Raw genomic sequence first — 17,758 nt, forward strand, 5'->3', positions numbered from 1 at the left:
GAGGCCCCAGACCAGACCCAGGACTCTGCAGGCTGAAAGTGTGTGTGTTTGCCTGGCCGACTTCAAAGCACTGACATCTGAGGGATTCGTTGTCTCTGGAGAGGAACCACATAGAGAAAAATGATGGTCTTTAAATCTTGTCCCAAATCCTTTCAGTTAGAAATGTTCATGCAGACAAGTCCAGGTTCAAGTCCTTCTTTTATTTTGATATATTCATTCTCCTACTCAATGAAACAACGACTCCTTACATTCGTCTTGAAAGACACGAGGTCCGTCGTTGTTAGGCCATTTGTTCAGACGCGGTGTTTTCAGGACGCAGTCTTCAGCAGGACAGGGCAGGAAAGCTGCTCCATTTGAAAGCTGTAATTTACCGGAGGCTGTCAGCCCGATGAGACGGCAGACGTTTTTCCTCACTCACCAAACACAACGTCAGAGAAGCTGTTAGTTGGACTGTAAATCAGCTTTCAGCCTGTGACCGAGTAACTTCATCCTCACCAGAGTCATTAGCTGAGCTCAAGCTCAGTTTCACTCCAGCTTGTTTTCCTTTATGTCAACTGAGGCCACATTTCTATACACATGGTGGCGGAGTGGTTCGCGCTTCCCCACAGCCATTACAGTCCCGATGATTTCTCTGTAGAAGTGGACTTGTTTAAGTTTCTTTGTGAGCGTCTTTGCTGATTTACTACCGTCCTGTCACATTCGTTGCCCGGCTCTTCACCTTATGTCCACTGGGATTGACACGGATTAGGATAAGTGGAGGGAGAAATAGATAGATGGGACTTTTTTGTCGGCAAATCACAACATTCCTTTTTCAGTAGAGCTAATGGACTTGTTTATAGCTGACAAGATCCGATCTGAACTCAAATAAACTGCTGACTCTTTACCAATGTTTTCCTTCGATCGGTTTTATCAGAGATGGTGTTTTTTTTCTCTTTTTTTCTTGTCACTCAGACGACATTATTGCTGTATCAAGAGTAGTATTTTAATGTAGAATTGATTTCATAGTATAAATATTTGCATCCGACCTGTAGAAATATAAAGTCAAGTGAGAGCAGCAGCTCTGAAGCGCAGAAATCCTGCCTCAGTTTCCTGGATACATGAGGCAATCCAAACCAAAATTTAACCATGTGACCTTTGCCATAATATCAGCATTCCCCAATTCTGTTTTTAACTTTTCGTGTCATATTCCAAGAGGGTAGAATCAGTGGTAACGGTTGTCTATCTTTGAAGTTTCGCCCCTAAAGTCTTGATACGAACATGTCATGCGAGTCATTTCAATTGGTTAGTTGATGAACGTCAGTTAAATCTGTGTCTTTCTGCGTAGATGCCCAGATGTAATCTGTGTTCGAGTGAATCCAAAACAAGTCAGGGAACAGTCCCGAGTGTTTATCGCATCGTATAACAGTAATGAAGTCAAATTTACAGCAGGCAGCCCGTTGGCTGGAAGACCCCCTAGGACCCAGTCGTCTCACATCTTTCCCGGCATCAGGGAATCTAATCTCCTCCAAAGCGCTAACCTCCCCCAGGCACATGAAGGATCGAGAGAATGGAGGTGGAATGCGACTGATCCCCTCTCCTCCGTCGTGGCTTCGTGTCCCCAGTTAGCGCCTAAGTACCGCTGGCTTTCAAAATTCATATTCACCTTTCACTCAAGTCAATCTTCCTGGTCATGTTGCCAAGAATATGTCAGTCAGATGGGGTTGTCGTGTTGAAATGAATTGAGCCCCGAAACATGATATCTGGGCGATCTGCAGACATTTGTCTCTGGGAAAATCTCCAGATCAAGTGAAATTGTTGTGAAAACAAATTGAGCTATCTGGCTGCTTTGGTGTTTTTTTAATAGAAACTAGATTGAAACCCTACACTGCAATTAAATGACTGCAGCAAACGGACTAAAGTTCAGCCCGGGGTAAACACACAAGGTTCCTAAATAAGATTATTCCAGAGGTGTTGACATTCACATCCATATTATTGTGATCTTTTTCAATGTAAATGTCAATGCTTTACTGACTGTTCGGAGCACCAGGAGGTCCCCTTGAAATGTGTTTTTGAGAAGGCTGCTGTAGCTTAATTGCCTAAGCAAATATTTTAGGAATGCAGGCCAAAGTCAGGGCAATTTTAACAGATGGCAATCCTCGTGTACGTTCCCAAAATGGTCCCTTTTGCGCCACCAACCATGTATTACTTGTGCTTCACTGCCGATATGATGTCAGCCCAAATTCTTCCTAAAGAGAAATAAGAATAGTGAAGTCCACAAAGGCTCAGTGGCCTTTTATGTCACATCACCAGGGAATAAATGGCATCTGTAATATTACATGCCGCAAATGATGATGGGTTGTGAATGGAAGAGGTTGCCCAGTGGGTCTCAGTCGATGACGCTTGGAGTGAGCCTTCACCACAAATACAGAAGTTTATGATGGATATCACTCCTCTTAGTCTTGTTATTAAAAGGCTCAATTATGATGTTTGTTGTTGTTTTATTTGGGAACTTCTTTTTTCTTTGGTCTTGTCTTTGGATGGCTAATAGAAATCTGAAATGATAAAATGTTGAAAAATCGAATTTTATTTTATGAACCATTTGGTTTAACTGGCATGCAGCTGTTTTCTGGATAAAATCTCGATCAGATCAAGTCAGCTTTCGACCCCTGTGACGTGCTCTTCCGTCTTCTAACACTAACACTTCTTCTACCTGCTCCCTGTGTTTTGTCCTTAAAAAGACAGTCTGATTCCATCTCATCTTTGGTTTTACATTTCCAATTGTCCTCCTGATGCGCCTTGTGTCCAGACTGCTACCACACTTTTCAGTACTCTTCTTTTTTTCAGCAGCACTTGCTTACATGTCTTTGCCAAAGTTGAATTCCAAACACTGATTAGAAATGGACTAGTGCCGAAGCGTGTTTTGGAACCCTCTGTAGTGTTTTGAATGCATCATGCCTTGATGTTTCTTGGCTGTTCTCACACCTGTGTGTTCAACTAGTCACGTACAGAATTCAATACACCCATGTTGACTCTTGTGTTATTCAATATATGAGATGTGAGTGTGGACTACTGAGAGGTTTAATGACTATAATGAAGAAAAAAGGGCTCAAATATCATAGATAATTTTGCATCATGGCTGGTTTTGTTTATTGAAGTGGGTCAGGTTGTGGTGAGTGTTTTAGAGAAACTGTAAAGGAGAAGTTAGGGGACAAGGTCAGATGGTTCTGAGACGTGGAGAGGAGAGACCAACAAGACTCTTAGAGATGGAGATACCAGAAAAAACGAGAAGCGCACAGCCAATTTCATGGAAGTAAATAAGAACATGAAGAGATACGTGTGACCAGGGAGGAGGGCGAGTCTAGTCAGGTGGAGAACTTGTATTGGTGGGTAAAGAAAGGAGATGTTCTTTCATCTGGTACAGTACGTGAAAGTAGCCAGTTCAAATCAGGTCAAAGGCTTTTTTTCTTAAGTCAGCCATTTTGTCACACACGTCAGGCCACGTCTCTGTCCAATATTTACATTCTTCTCTGTGCACAGGATGCCACACCGCTCGCCCTGCACTGCTACAGTTTGGAATAGCTCATTGTACAACTATGTCACTGTGTATACATGCCACGAAAAAAAAGGACGGAAAGGTGTCGGATCGCGTGAAGGCCAGAATGGAGAGTAATTTCGAGGAAACGCGTGAGAGGAAAAGGAAACTGTGATGTAAAAAAAGGCAGTTTCCTGTGCGACGTTCTCATGCATCCCTCGACCCTCTCACGAACCGGACAGAGGGAGGAACTCAAGAGCGTGAGTGATGGCGAGCAGGATTAAAGATGAGCGGCGCTTTTGATTCTGTGTGAAAAGATGATGCATCTCTCTGATCTCCTGTTTCACACACTCATGTCTTTAGTTTCCCTTTCCTCCAATTATTTTACCGTCACAGTTCTTGGAAATCTCTGAGTGAAGGGCGTTTTTTTTTTTTTTTTTTTTTTTTTTCTGTGCTGTCCGATGATGTCATTCACATCCACACAGACAAAAGACAGCCCCTCCGCCCATCACCCCGACTCCCCCACCCACACACTCTCTTAGGACCCCTCCTCAAACATTCCTGAGCTTCTTGATTTGGGGGGGATTTTGGACTTGAAACTTCTGAAGAATGAACATGAGTTGGTCTTCGTATAACAGTCATTGAAAGTCCCAAAAGACTATAGAGAATGTTCTTCAAAACATGAGGTAGAACTCTTCTAGAAATGAGTTTCAGTCTCTTACAAAAATTGTCTTAACAAGTCTTTTTGCAACATCAGCTGAGTGCCAGGTCAGAAAGTGCGATGGGGCGCCTGAGTGTGTTTTTCTAATGACATCAGACTAATCCGATTTCAATTGATTTACAGATTAGTCAAAAATGAACACCACCCTCAACCTGGATCTCCAAATGAGTCACAAGGATTGTTGGTGAAACAAATACCTTTTGCTGACTGCATGTATGGCCCTCTCCGACATGTGTGAGTCACTCTCAGGACGTTGGGAGGGAAGGGGAGGGCAACAACAGTCCTCATCAAACTTTCAATCCCCCTCTGTGTGATTCACTGTCCACTCAGCGGGCTGGTCATAATGTGGAATGTTCGGGTCGTGAAATATTCATCAGATGACTCAGTGCAGGAAGATCGATCCACGCTTCTGAGTCATCAATGTGATGCTTGTCATCGGATTTATGGCCCTGAACCTACAGGAGCTCCAATCTTGCATCACATCCATATGTACTTTTCCAGAGTTTCCTTTTCTGGCTTCCTTTAGCTGGGTGAAACTAGCCAAACAAGTGACCTGGATATTAGTGGCCCTCAAGAGGAAGAGCCAATTCAGCGATGCAATTCAATTATTTTTTCTTTCATTGTGACTCTCCAATAACCTTGTGAGGAGAACCTTGCTGCTTGATGTTTTCTGTTGAGATGTTTCCCCTGAAGCAGGATTGCAGGGGCAGCACTGGACTTTAAGAGAGCCAGACCCTCGTCTCCCCTGAAACCTCTTTTTGAGGGGATTACTGAGGTACTCCTCAGACAAACTCTTAAGTGGATAATAAACAACTATTGGAGTAAAGTTTGATTCCAAGGCACACATTTTGTTCTTTCAGTGTGGGCTTTGTGTGAGATGTGTAAGAAATTGATGCTCTCAAATGTCAATGCAGTTCATGTCACAATTTTGTCTGGATATTTCAAGGTTGCTAAACACAAAACAAACAACAACATTCATTTTTTAAATGAATTCTACAAGATTCAGGTTAGTAAATGTGTCATTATTTGAAGCATGTGTATGTATGTATATATATATATATGTTTTGTCACTCCTGTATCGGTATATGTATCATATCGGCAGATTCACAGCGCTAGTCACTGCTGCGTTTGTTTGGTTCCTCTAGGCACTCTGATTTCCTCCCACAGTCCACAACCATACAGAGTTCAGTTAGTACTTCTAAATAGGGATAGCTCAGTGCTAGTTGAGACAACAAAGAGGTGGAAACTTGAGCCGGGGCTGTAGTTTAATACGCATTTTGTCAATGGATTCACTTTGTCGCCTTGACCTCAGTTAAACGCCTGACTGTCGGAGGTGTTGGACTCTCAGACGGCACTTGATTACTGCTGTTATCACCCGTTTGGGAGCTCACCAGACGGATTTTACACATTTTTCTGGGACAATGCGGAAGATTACAGATCTGACCGCACTGGTATTTACCTGAGGATTTATCTGCATTCCTCCCAGTCCCCCCCCCCCACTCCTCCCCCGCCACCCTCTCACAAAAGCTGAATTAAAAGTGTCTGCGCTGAAGTAATTGAGAAGGACTTAACATTCATGGGGGGCAGCCGACGACCTGACGTGTCGCAGTTTGGCTACTTGGCCCCGGCCATGGTCCATTCTGAAAAGATCAAAATGTCTTTTCATCGACTACAGATGCCGTGGTCATGTTTGTGTCTGCAGTCTAATATGATTAGAAAAATGAAGCTCATCAGTGCCAGTCCAGACACAGTGACTGGAATATATCACTTTTTACAGCCCGAGTTAATTGAAGAAAAGTCACCCTTTTATTAAATGAATGATCATAATAAAATCGTGATTCTGGTTATTCAAATCTAGTTAAAAGACATTTTTGCTGAATATTTCTTTGCTCCTTTTGTTTGAGGTGTTCATGCCAAGTAATGATACGTGTTATATTGAATTGATAACCTAGTTTTTCTGTTCTATTTCTGCTATCAAAAATGCTTCTATTGTTCCAAAAAAAGATCTTTACCATTTACATAAGCTATAGCTCAAAGACAATTAGCTCAATAGAATTTTTGTTTCAATAATTCTACATCATGTTGTCACCAAGCAAAAATAGAAATATCTGTTTTGTTTGTCGAAGTCTGTGGATGTAGCACAGAAGAACAGTCACAGTGTGTATTAGACTATGGCCCAGTGAGGTGTGGGTCTACATGGAGGCTGAACATGTACAATGAATCTAACTTTTTTTAAAAGGGCCTTCCTTGAAAGGGCACATCGCAAGCTTCAGTCATCCTGTGTGGAAGTGGGTGGATGGAGGGGTGGGGGGGCGTTGAGGATCGAAGGGGAGGTGGGGGGTTCATTCAGAACAGCTGAAGAAAAGAGAGGGAGGTGGGAGGGGGGGTAGAGGGAAGCAGGGGTGGTCCTAACATGACATGTGTGTCAGTCTGTTGAAATGAGCGTGAAGCTCTCACAACTGCACACACTGACTGAGAAGAGCCCAGGCAGAGAGCAGACTCCAACACCACTCAGAGATCCTCCATCTCCCTGCTGAGTCTGCAAAGAAACATCCACCAGAGGCTTCTGAAGTTTCTCATTTCAAGAGAAATCTCTGTTGCTTTTTTTCCCCTCATCTTTACATTTTTATTTTTGAAAGGATTTTTGGGATTGAAACCAATGCTTGGGACAATTACTCTAACAGGTGAGCGTGATGCTTTGAATGATCTCCATCAATGGAAGTTACAGAGTCTGTGCATGTGCTGCTGGTGTGGGTGGTTTTGAGATGTTTTGGAAGGTTTGCTGCTGTTGTGGCTGCTGCAGGCGTTGTTGACTTCAGGGTGTGGTTGGAGAGCAGCATGGCTTCTAGTCGTCCTACACTGAAGAGCATTTCTAGCTATATATTTTAAATTGGGACACTTAAAGGAGTAGAATCTACCATTGCAAGGTTTTCTTATCACACCGGCATCACTGGAAGATCAGTTCTTCACACAGACACCAGGAAGGTGGAGGAGCTGCCCGGTGCGCCGGCAGCCTTTACACCCAACAATATTTGACCTTATTAATCCGAGCCAGTGTTTTGTCATGTCAAGCATTTCATTGGATTAAAGTGGATCCCCAATTCCCAGTGGGATCGCTGGGCTCCCCGGCGGAGGGAGGGCGAAGGTGAGGGGAGTTCATTACATGCCCAAGCTGATTCCACATCAGGTCTAGCAGCTCAGCGTGATCCCCGGGTTTCTGTTTCTGAGGTTTGACTTATTAACACATAAGAAGAGCCCCGATGTTAATGACGGCTCCCCTGGAGAATCGGGAGACACGGCGACCACACCTCAGATAAAGGGCACCCGGGGGGGTCATTTCTAGTATCTGTGTGTCCTGCTTCTTTTGACCTCTTTATTTTAAAAGCCTTCTATTGTTTGGCTCCAGACTGTAGTTAAGGATTTGCATATAATTGACTTGAAGTTTGTAAACAATTCTTTATATCCTGGGCAATTGGCGCCTGTGAACGCCACACTGGATTCAGCTTTTGTTGGTCAAAAGTGACGTGTTTTAACACACAACATCACCAGCAATGACCTGCCCATTTAGTCTATATAGTAGTACTATAATACTCTAGTATATGATACTTCTATGTAATCTATATAGTAGTACTATAATACTCTAGTATATGATACTTCTATTTAATCTATATAGTAGTACTATAATACTCTAGTATATGATACTTCTATTTAATCTATATAGTAGTACTATAATACTCTAGTATATGATACTTCTATTTAATCTATATAGTAGTACTATAATACTCTAGTATATGATACTTATTATTGTTGCAACACTATTTCTCATTTCAACATCTTCATGTCTGTTCTGACTCCTGCAACTTTTTCAGCGATCCATAAGTGAATGTCAAATATGTGACTCCCTCTAAAAAAGTTTGGGCGTTAGCTTTGTGCCCCCCCCAACCTCCTCCCTCCCTTCCCCCCCTGAAAAAAAAGTCCCTGTTCATCCACATCTTAAATGTCCCGTCCTCACCCCCTGCAGCCTCACCCCCCGACATTCTTTCTGTTGCAGTCGTTATTCAAAACACCCCCCCACACACACACACACACACTCCCTCCCGCTCTTCCTCCTCCTCCTCAACTTTGCATTTACTCCCCCACCCCAAATCAAATCAGTCTCGGGATGTTCACAGTTGTGTGCCTGTTTAAAAAACAAGGAGTGGAGCCGGAAAACAGAGATCAAAAAGGGAGAGATGCCAGTAGTCTGTAAAACCAACATGGTTCCAAGTTTATTGTCCGTGTACATAGACGCAGCCTCCCGCCTCCCACTCATTTGAACAGCAAGCTGACCCCTGCCAAAAGTTAATGTAATGACTCAGGTTTGGGGTTCTATAGGAATATTCCAGCCTTCTAAAGTTTCATCTCCATAGAAGTCCCGGTTTAACACCCAGGTGAGAGTGAGACACCTCCAGGTGACACTTACTTCATGTGGATGTGATCTTGCTGAGGTCAACAAAGTCTAGATTTTAAATTTCCTCCCAGTGTGTTTGGATAAAAGAAAAGTGGAGCACCCCCCTCCTCTATTGTGTTTCTATCAGTCTCCGAAGGGGGTGGGTCCCCATCCATTCTCCTGTGCTGGAATTTGGGTCAAGGGGATTGGGGCATATTTTTAAGGAGGAGTTGTAGAGGCCCGTATTGTTTGGTTAGAATTTCACTCGTGCAAAGTCAAAACACAGTTGAACTGAAGCAAAACATTCTTCAACTCCCCTGACATTTAATGCACAGTTACATTTCGGGCCATACGAAATTAAAATGGCCAAACACAGAATAACTCGCATTCCTTTTAAGATGTGGGCGTGCCCTCAGTTACACTCTCATTTGAGAAATATAAAAAAATTGAAATTCCTTAGATTTCTGGGGACTGTGGCTATAGTTAAACAGTTGTGTGACATTTCTGTGCATTTGCTGTAGCTACAGATAAACTATTACTTCAATTCCATTCGCACAGTCTATCGTTGAAGTAAAACTGTGTAAGTTAAGAGCTAAAGTATTGTAAAAAAAGTCCTCTAGTTTCCAAAGAGTCTGAACTGTGAACCTCGACTTCCTGTGCGAAGACATCAGGAGACTCCTGCTGTTACAGGAATGCTCCTTATGTCAAGTAAATACAAGAATAATATACTGCCGCATCACATTCCTGAGTAACGCTCAATCACCATGAATGTTTCTGTTTAGAGGAACAGCCTTTACTCTATAATTTAAACGCTGGCTGATCATACTTTCGATGTCGACATCACATATTTAAATACGGAGGAAATGAGTAGGTGGTAGTTCCCACGAGTGGCTTGAGGAGAATGTATGTGTCCTTGTGTTTCCCAGAGTGTGTGATCAAGTAAGCGGATATCTAGACATTAGCCTGCTGGGATTTTGTCTTTCAAAGGGTGTACAATGGGAGGTTTACCAGGCTCTTAAGAGCCCAGGTGAGAGGAATTGTTTACTTTTACTCAGCTCTTTGTGCTGTTGAAGTTCTCTATTCATTTATCATGTGAGTTATTTTCCACATGGGATGTGGAAAAAAACTTCAGTTTTTTTGGAGGTTAATGCAATGGCACTTTTTGGTAAAACACTGTTTTCTTAACAGTTTTTTTTGTCTTTTCTTGCTTTTTTCAGTTGGCCAGCCAGATGGTGTATCTGTGGCCCAGAAGGAGGAGGCTCCTGAAACGATGGACACCACAACGGATGAAGTGACCCCTCAAGTCAACGGTGAAAAGGTGGAGAAAGAGTCTCCCGATGCCAATGGCATCTCGGCAGTTGAAGAGAAAGCAGCCGAGGAGAAACCAGATGACGCCAGTGAAGTGGGCTTCAAAAAGATATTCCGCTTCGTGGGCTTTAAGTTCACCCTGAAGAAGGACAAAAGCGAGGAGAAAGACCCTGTGAAGCTGCTGACAGTCAAAGATAAAGAGGAAGAAGAAGAGGTCACTGGAGCTGATGAGGCTACTAAAGAGGAGGCTGCCACTGCTGAGGAGACGGGTGAAGAAAAGGTAGCTGACGCAGAGGTGTCGACCGCAGAGGCTGAAGTCACTGAAAACACTGAAAGTCCTGAAGCTGAAACAACCGAGGAAGTGGCCAAGGTCGAGGGAGCTGAGAAGGAGGAAGGGGAAAGCAGCCCACCAGCCCAGGAAACCACCATCTCACCCTTCAGGAAGCTCTTCAGTGGAGGGCTCTTTTCTAATCTGCGCAAGAAAGCAAGCATAAGGAAGACAAAAGAAGACGAGGAGAAGGAGGCAGTAGCTGAGGCTGAAAAGACAGAAGATGTGGAAGCTGATGCGAACAAGGAAAAGGTTGAGGAGAAGCAGGAAGCCAAAGATGAAGAAGACGTGGCGAAAGAGGAGGAAAAAGCAGAGTCAAAAGAAGAGGCGCCTGCAGAGGCTACTGGTGAGCCAGAGTCAGCTGCTGCAACAGCTGAACCTGAAGAGAAGAAGCAGGAAGAAGACAGTCAAGAAACTGGTCCAGAAGAAGGAGCAGCAGCCGAGGTGGCTACTGAGGCTGAGCTGACATCATCACAGGAGAAGGTGAAGCTCCAGGGAAGCCCGCTGAAGAAACTATTCACAGGTGCTGGCCTCAAAAAGCTCTCCACTAAAAAACAAAAAAGCAAGAAAGATGCTGAAGCCAAGGAGTCAGGAGACCCGGCAGAACAGCTTCAATCCTCCACAGAGTCAGATGAGGGCGCCAAAGCAGACAGTGGCACTTCATCTCCAGAGGAGTCCGGAGAGCATGCGGTTGGTGTGGAGGTGACCCAGGCCGAGTCCAGCCAGGAGGCTGAAGCTGAAGTTGCTACAGATGGAGAGAAAAAGAAAGAGGGGATCATCGCCTGGTCATCTTTCAAAAAACTCGTGACCCCCAAGAAGCGTGTGAAGAGGCCGTCTGAGAGCGAGGATGAGGCCACAGGGGACAAACCCGCCAAGTCTTCCACCTTGTCCTCCTCTGAAAGTGCTCCGTTGGCTGATAAGAGCGGAGAGGAGGAAGCTAAAGAAGAGAAGGCCGCAGAAGAGGAGAAGACAGAGAACACAGAGAAACTTGTAAGTAGCACTGAGGAGCCCAAAAAGAAAATGGACACATCCGTTTCTTGGGAAGCTCTGATGTGCATGGGTGGCCCCAAAAAGAGGACCAGGAAGACTTCTGATTCCGACGACGAGGAGACCAAGATTGAAGAGGAAAATCAACAAGATGCTGCTGAGACAGAGGCGGAGGCCAAAGCCGATGCTGCCATCACTACATCCCAAATCACAGAGAGCGAGGGGGAAGTGGTTTCCTCTTGTGAGCCCCAGACCAGTTCCACTGAGAAGGAGTCCGCCTGGGACACGCTGAAAAGGATGGTCAAGCCAAAGAACAAGGCCAAAACTGAAGAGAAGGCTGAGGAGAGCCCAGAACAAGTCCAGTCTGACGGTGAGGCACCAAAAGATGAGTCGTCATTCTCCCTGAAGAAGTTCTTCCCTGGACGCAGAAAGAAGAAGGCGGACAAGCAGTCCTCCACTGGCCAGACGTCTGGTGAGGAGGATTCTGACACGCCCGCCGTGGTTCCTCTCTCTGAGTACGAAGACAAAACTGAAGAGGAAAAGGAGAAATCAACCGAAGTGGCTGAGAAAGCTGAGGTTCAGGAGAGAGTGTCGGCAGAAGACAGATCACCGTCATGGATCTCAGCAACCGTTGATGTTGGCGACGACAAACATGACGAGCTCAGTGACATTCCAGAGGAAGGGGAGAACGTCACCGCGAAGTCAGCTGACACCGACACCCAGGACGACGACACTGAAGACATTGTTCCTCCACCTAAACTCTCTGGGCGTAGGTTGTCTACAGCTGAGGTGAAGCCCCTCGCGCCAGCTCCACCTGCCGAAACTACAGCAGCCCAAAAACCACCCAATTCAGAGAGCGCCTCAGAGGTCAATGGAGCTATCTCAGCTCAGATCAGCCAAATTCCTGCCAACATGTGTGTGGCCCTTGAAGATACGCCAGTCGATGCCGCTGCCGAGACCACAGAAGCCGACCCACCTGCTGAAGTCGTTGAAGCCAAAACCAATAAGCTCCTTGAGCCTCACGCAAAGGAAGAGGCCACAGCGATCTGCACTGGTCTCGGAACCAAGGAGATCGCCAGCATCCCCTTAGAGAGCACTGTGAGCCCAGTCAGAGAAGATGCACCTGAGATCAGCCACACTGTGACCACAGAGCCAACCATCGAAGACAAGCCAAAGGTGCACGAGGAAGCCACTGCCACGGAAGATCCCCTGCTGAAGGCTCAAGTGTCCCAAATTGAAACCACTGATCTTGAAGTCAGCGTTGACAGCGCACCGATGGAACAGGCTGATGTTGAATGCGCCACTGAGTGCTCGGAACCCAACATGGAAAAAGCGGGAATCTGCACCACCGTCCAGGAAGCCTCGGAGGTCGTGCAGCTCACCTCCATGTCTGAGAACTCTCCCAAAGCGGTCATCATCAACCCCATCACAGCAACATCTGAGACCGTCGTCTGCACCCAGAACATTGAAGTCACTGAGTTGCTTGTGGAAACCAAGGAGGAGGAGAAACAGGTTGCTGGTGAGGAGAACACACCCGTGGATGGAGTCATGGAAGTTGTCGCAAAGGAGGTCTTCTCCTCCGTGGCAAGCGCCGTGCAGACCAACGTCACCGAGGAGACGGAGCCGGTCATGACTGTGGTTGAGCCGAACGAGGAGGTTTGTGTTGTCGCAGAGTCGATCGTCCTAGTTGCCCCACACACTGCAGACACTGAGACATCTTTGGTGAACGCTCCAGTGACCGTTGAGCAACCCAACATGGAGACCATTGTTGATAAGAACCAGGCTGGTGAGGAGATTGAGAATGCTGTGGAGGCCCAGGGCATGGTTATCGCCCAGGCTGTGATCAAAGAGGCCATCGATCAAGTATCAGACGAGGCACCACAGTCCTCCAAACCTTCCACCCCGTCATGTTCCACCATTCCTACCCCTGACAAGGCTGTAGTGACCACAGAGGAGGAGTTCGAGATCGTACAAGCTCCTGTCACCCAAGACACACCTGTTCCTGTCGTGTGCGACAAACCCGCACCGAAGCCAATACACCTCGCCGTGGAAGTGTGTGACACCATCCCCCTGGAGGTCGCAGGCAGCCTTGACGGGACACTGGAGGATAAGAAGCCCGAGAAAGAGTTGAAGACTGCCATGGAGGTCCAAGTAAGTGCAGAGTCGATCACAGTTGAAGAAGTGGTGGAGATCAAGGAAGAAAAAGACGTGGGCGGAGAACTTGAAGACATCAAGGAGGAAGAGGAGAACGTCGGCGAAACTGAAGCGCAGAAGAAGACAAAGGCGGTCCACATGCCAGTTCAGGTGGTGCTGCAGACAGCCGAGATGATCGAGGAGCAGACTGTGGAAGAGGAGGCCGCCGTGGAGTTCGACAGCAACGGTCCCGTCGATTCAAGCGCGCCAGCAGAGGGAGCTGCAAGTGAGAGCCAAGTCTCAGAAAGTGTTTCAACGCAACCCGAGAAGCCTCAGGAGGCAGAGCCGGCCGAGAAGATGGCGTCCGTGAAGTGTGCAGAGGTGATGGCCCAGGTGATCGAGGTCATCGAGGAGGCAGTGAAGGAGATCGAACCAGCAACCACAGAGATCACGACAGCATCATGAGCAGGTGATTTGTTTTTTATAAAAGTGACGGAATTATCATAATAGTCATGTTGATTAAATACGTGTCTAAAATAACTGTCCATGCGACTTCTACCTATAGAGATATCACAACTAAAAGCATAAAAGCTCTGTTTAGCGCCAAGTCTTTATTGGTGTGTGCTCTTTTGTGTGCGGTCTTGTAAGCTAGTGTTGAAGTGTAAAGACTATTTGATCCTCGCCTTGCCTCATGGCGGCCATCTTTATATTTACATCAATGGCTGGACTTTTATTGGAGCGTATGAAGGGGCTCTTGCCCGCAGAGCAGATGAAAAAGCTTTTGTTCCGACCACCAGTAACCGGGGAACCTTTGATATCAAAGCAGGAATGTGCTTGTTGACCTGCTCTTTGTAGAGCCGCTCTTAAAGGGAAAGGCTGTGTGAGCGGCAGATGAACTTGCGCTGAAAGACTAATTATGACTCCTCCTGCTCTGCCTCCATGGCTGCCTCAGTGTGGCGCCGTGGAGGCACGTCCGCCTCTGAGCGAGCTCACTTTTATTTTTCAGCCTGTTTTTTTTTCTCAAACAAAGGGTGTTTTTAAAGTTATCGGTGTGAGTTAAGGAGGGAGGAATCGGCCTCACGTCTGTGGGAAAATGTTTGTGGTTCATTGAGGGCAAAGTTTATTAAAGCTTCGGTCGTAAACAATCAAAACAGTTGATCTTTAGTTATTTCTTTTTAAAATTACTATATGAATATCATTTTTTAAACTGCAAATATGTTATATAATGAATCTCTTAAGTCATTTGTAATGACTCTAAAGGGCCCTGGAAAAGTCCAATTTTAATGATATCAAATGTATAATGTTATTTAAACAATTCTTAGTTTTGTAATGTAATTATCCGCAGCTTTCATATAGTTTGGTGTTCAATGCTGAGAGATGAAACAAAAAAATCTTACAGTTAATGATTGTGTACATTATTTTCATGTGATTTAGTTGAAGAAAAAAAATAAATTAAAAAATGAGAGCATGCAGTGTTTGTATCTAGATTTTTCAATTAGAAATTCATGTCACTCTCTGCTCATCTTCTCCTGTTCTCTTCATGTATCTCTCCCATGAACCTCATTGGGTTGTCTTCTTTTTCCTGGATCTTCCACCTCCAACATTGCTCAGCTAACACACTCCTCTCCAGCGCCTGTTCCACCCTGCCTGCACACTCTTCTTCACCCCTCTTCATGTCTGTCCAATACTCTGGGTGGTTCACCCTATTTGGAGGGTGACGAAAGAAGGTTTTAAATAGCAGACAAATGTTTTAAATTCAGTCGCTAATTGAAATATGACCCTAGTTTCATCCCCCTCCTTGTGTTTGCCAGGGTCTTTATAGGCTTTATAGCTTTTGCTGTAGTAAATGAGAGTGATGCATTTTTTAAACCTAGTTTGCTTTGTGTTTCCTCCAGATGCAGAAGTCCAGATCCGGAGACTGGCTGTCTGGCCCAGGAAGTGAGAGACGAGGGAGAGAGGACGTGCTGCGACTGGGCTCCTCCTCTCTCTGACCCAGAGTGACTGACTGTTGGAGCAAACGCTCTGCCGTTCTCTCCACTTCCCCCTTCCACCCGTCCCTCCTCTGTTGTTCCACCATCCCCACACTCACACACAGACATGTTGTGCTCCTTGTTCAGCTTGTTTTACTGTGCCATTTATTGTCATGGACGATTGTGTTTACGTGTGTAAGGAGGAGGAGGTGACCAGACCGGGGGATTATTATCTTGTACATTGTATTTATATCACAACTATCCTTCCACCCATCCCGAGTCTTATTTTTTGTTATTGTAATTATATTGTATTTGAAACGGCGTATCGAGACGCCACTAACATCTTATCCCAATATTCTGGAGCAGATAAAACAATGGTACAAGTGGCAGATTAGACAGGCGCATGAAAACCGTCACCGCTCTCATTGACCTTGTCACAGGACTCACCAACACTCACTGCCTGATTCACTGTGAAGAATGATTGTTACTCATTGTTACTTGTATAATAAACTACTATATCAAATCACTCGAGTTCCTGCCAGACATACTTGGTTATGACATGTACAGAATATTATTTTAGAGTCAGGTGGTTGAGCTTGTGTAGAATTGTTGTTATTGTGACTGTGCCCCCTGTTGATTTCAGACAGTACTGCAACAGTCTCTTTTTCAAAAACAGTCTGTCAAAAGTGATTGAATGATGGTTTAGATGCTCAGCGAGTTATGAAACTACCGTTTTTATATTTACAAAGACAGGCTTCAGATTTGTTGCTAAAACTGAACTAGCTGAGCTAAAGAAAGAAAATCCTGTTCACCTGATCTCGGCACCGTGGAGGACTCAGGTGACACGGCCTGCACGACAAGAAGAAAAAAGAGCATTTTATGAGCAATTTAGAGGGCAAATCGAGTTAGGATGAGTCAGGAGGAACTCTTCCCTCGCTCGCCGCATGAGACATCAGTTGAGTCCAATTAAATCCCTCGCGTCGCCTTTGATTCACTCATGAAACTGGAGTCATGAGGCATGAGTAAATTGATCAGTTGGGATTAAAACTCCAAACAGAGAGTTTTCTTTTTCACCAAAGCTTGTGACCCGCTCACTGACAACAGCTCCTAGAGCTGGCTGATTATTCCCACCAAAAAAAAAAACAGAAACATACCTGGATCGATGTAAGATAAAAGGTTCTCTGTGCATTGTTGTAAAGCTTTGAATAGTCCACGTCGCTTTCCTCCTCTGCCTTTGTAACGCCTTTAACTGTGAAGCTGGTAACCACTGTACAGATTGTATACTGAGATCATATTGTAATGACTAACCATCTGCAACCACGTATCTTAACAACCGTGTAGCATGGTCTTTTATACCGTCCAAGCTGTCGATAGTACGGATCTACAGATCTATATTTCATTCAATAAAGGTAGAATTTAAAAGAATGGCGTGTGTGTGCTTTGTATTTTTCCAAGTATCTAATGTGTGTTCCTCAGGAATCGTCTCGTATTTCGAGATATGTCGAGCCACATTGGGATTGTGATGCGGCTTCTTGTGTATGTGGGTCATTCACTCCAGACATCCACCCTCAGTCTGATATCAAGGTCAATTGGTGAGTCATTTAAACCAATTGACCTCCTTACTTCAAAGCATATCATTGATTTAAATCTATTAGTGTTTATTGACTGAGAAAATAATTGAGTCAGGTTTCATAAAAAGCTTGGTTAGATGGAATTCAATACAATTTTACTCAATTATGTTACAAGGACGAAAACAGTGAGACTGTTCACACCACACTGGAAATACAAAACATTTTATGCAATATATTTCCTTTTTTGTTGGACTATTATTATTCAAATAAAAACATAAAATTCTATTTTTTTTTTTAAAGCCAGAGTCAATAATAATAGAAGACATATTGATCATATTCTTAAGACTATAATATTTGTGACATATTAGTAAACTAACTGTATTTTCTTTATTTAAGCCTTGATAAAATTAAGCAGAACATTATCTATGAAGAAAAAAAAATGACTAAGTCAAATCTTACTTGCCAAACAAAGCGGCAGAAAACGTTTAAATCCGAATATATTTACAACTGAGATGAGACCGTCAGGAAAGCTTGTGAACGCAACTATACGCAGATGGGATTTGTTCAGGGAATAACTAACACGTATTAATAAGCATCATTTTGTTTCACTTATGTATGTGGAGACAACAAACAGCCATCCCAAAGAGCCAGGTGGCTCGTGCATGTGTAGCTAAACACCTATTGTTTTGGTGTTACGTTGACGACCGAGTTGTTTGGTCCCTAAATTCCAAAATTCATCTCGAGTTGCTACTTTTCCGAAGACACAAAATTGGATGGAAACAACGACGCTGGCAGCGTTA

At 44.6% G+C, this 17,758-nt stretch overlaps 1 protein-coding gene across 3 annotated transcripts in view; it reads left to right on the top strand.

Moving 5' to 3' along the window:
• Positions 1 to 16,812, top strand: part of akap12b (A kinase (PRKA) anchor protein 12b) — a 35,256-nt gene extending 18,444 nt beyond the window's left edge. For 2 of the 3 annotated variants that reach the window (XM_053880936.1, XM_053880937.1), the window contains exons 3-4: positions 9,879 to 13,886; positions 15,313 to 16,812. In XM_053880936.1, the coding sequence (XP_053736911.1) occupies positions 9,879 to 13,882 (4,004 nt within the window). In that variant the 3' untranslated portion in view covers positions 13,883 to 13,886; positions 15,313 to 16,812. Of the gene's footprint in view, positions 1 to 6,684; positions 6,917 to 9,878; positions 13,887 to 15,312 lie in introns of those variants that run through there. The other variant, XM_053880938.1, reaches the window with a different exon arrangement.
• The last annotated feature ends 946 nt before the right edge of the window (positions 16,813 to 17,758 follow it).

Source organism: Synchiropus splendidus, chromosome 12 (assembly GCF_027744825.2).
Source record: "Synchiropus splendidus isolate RoL2022-P1 chromosome 12, RoL_Sspl_1.0, whole genome shotgun sequence".
NCBI lineage: Eukaryota > Metazoa > Chordata > Actinopteri > Syngnathiformes > Callionymidae > Synchiropus > Synchiropus splendidus.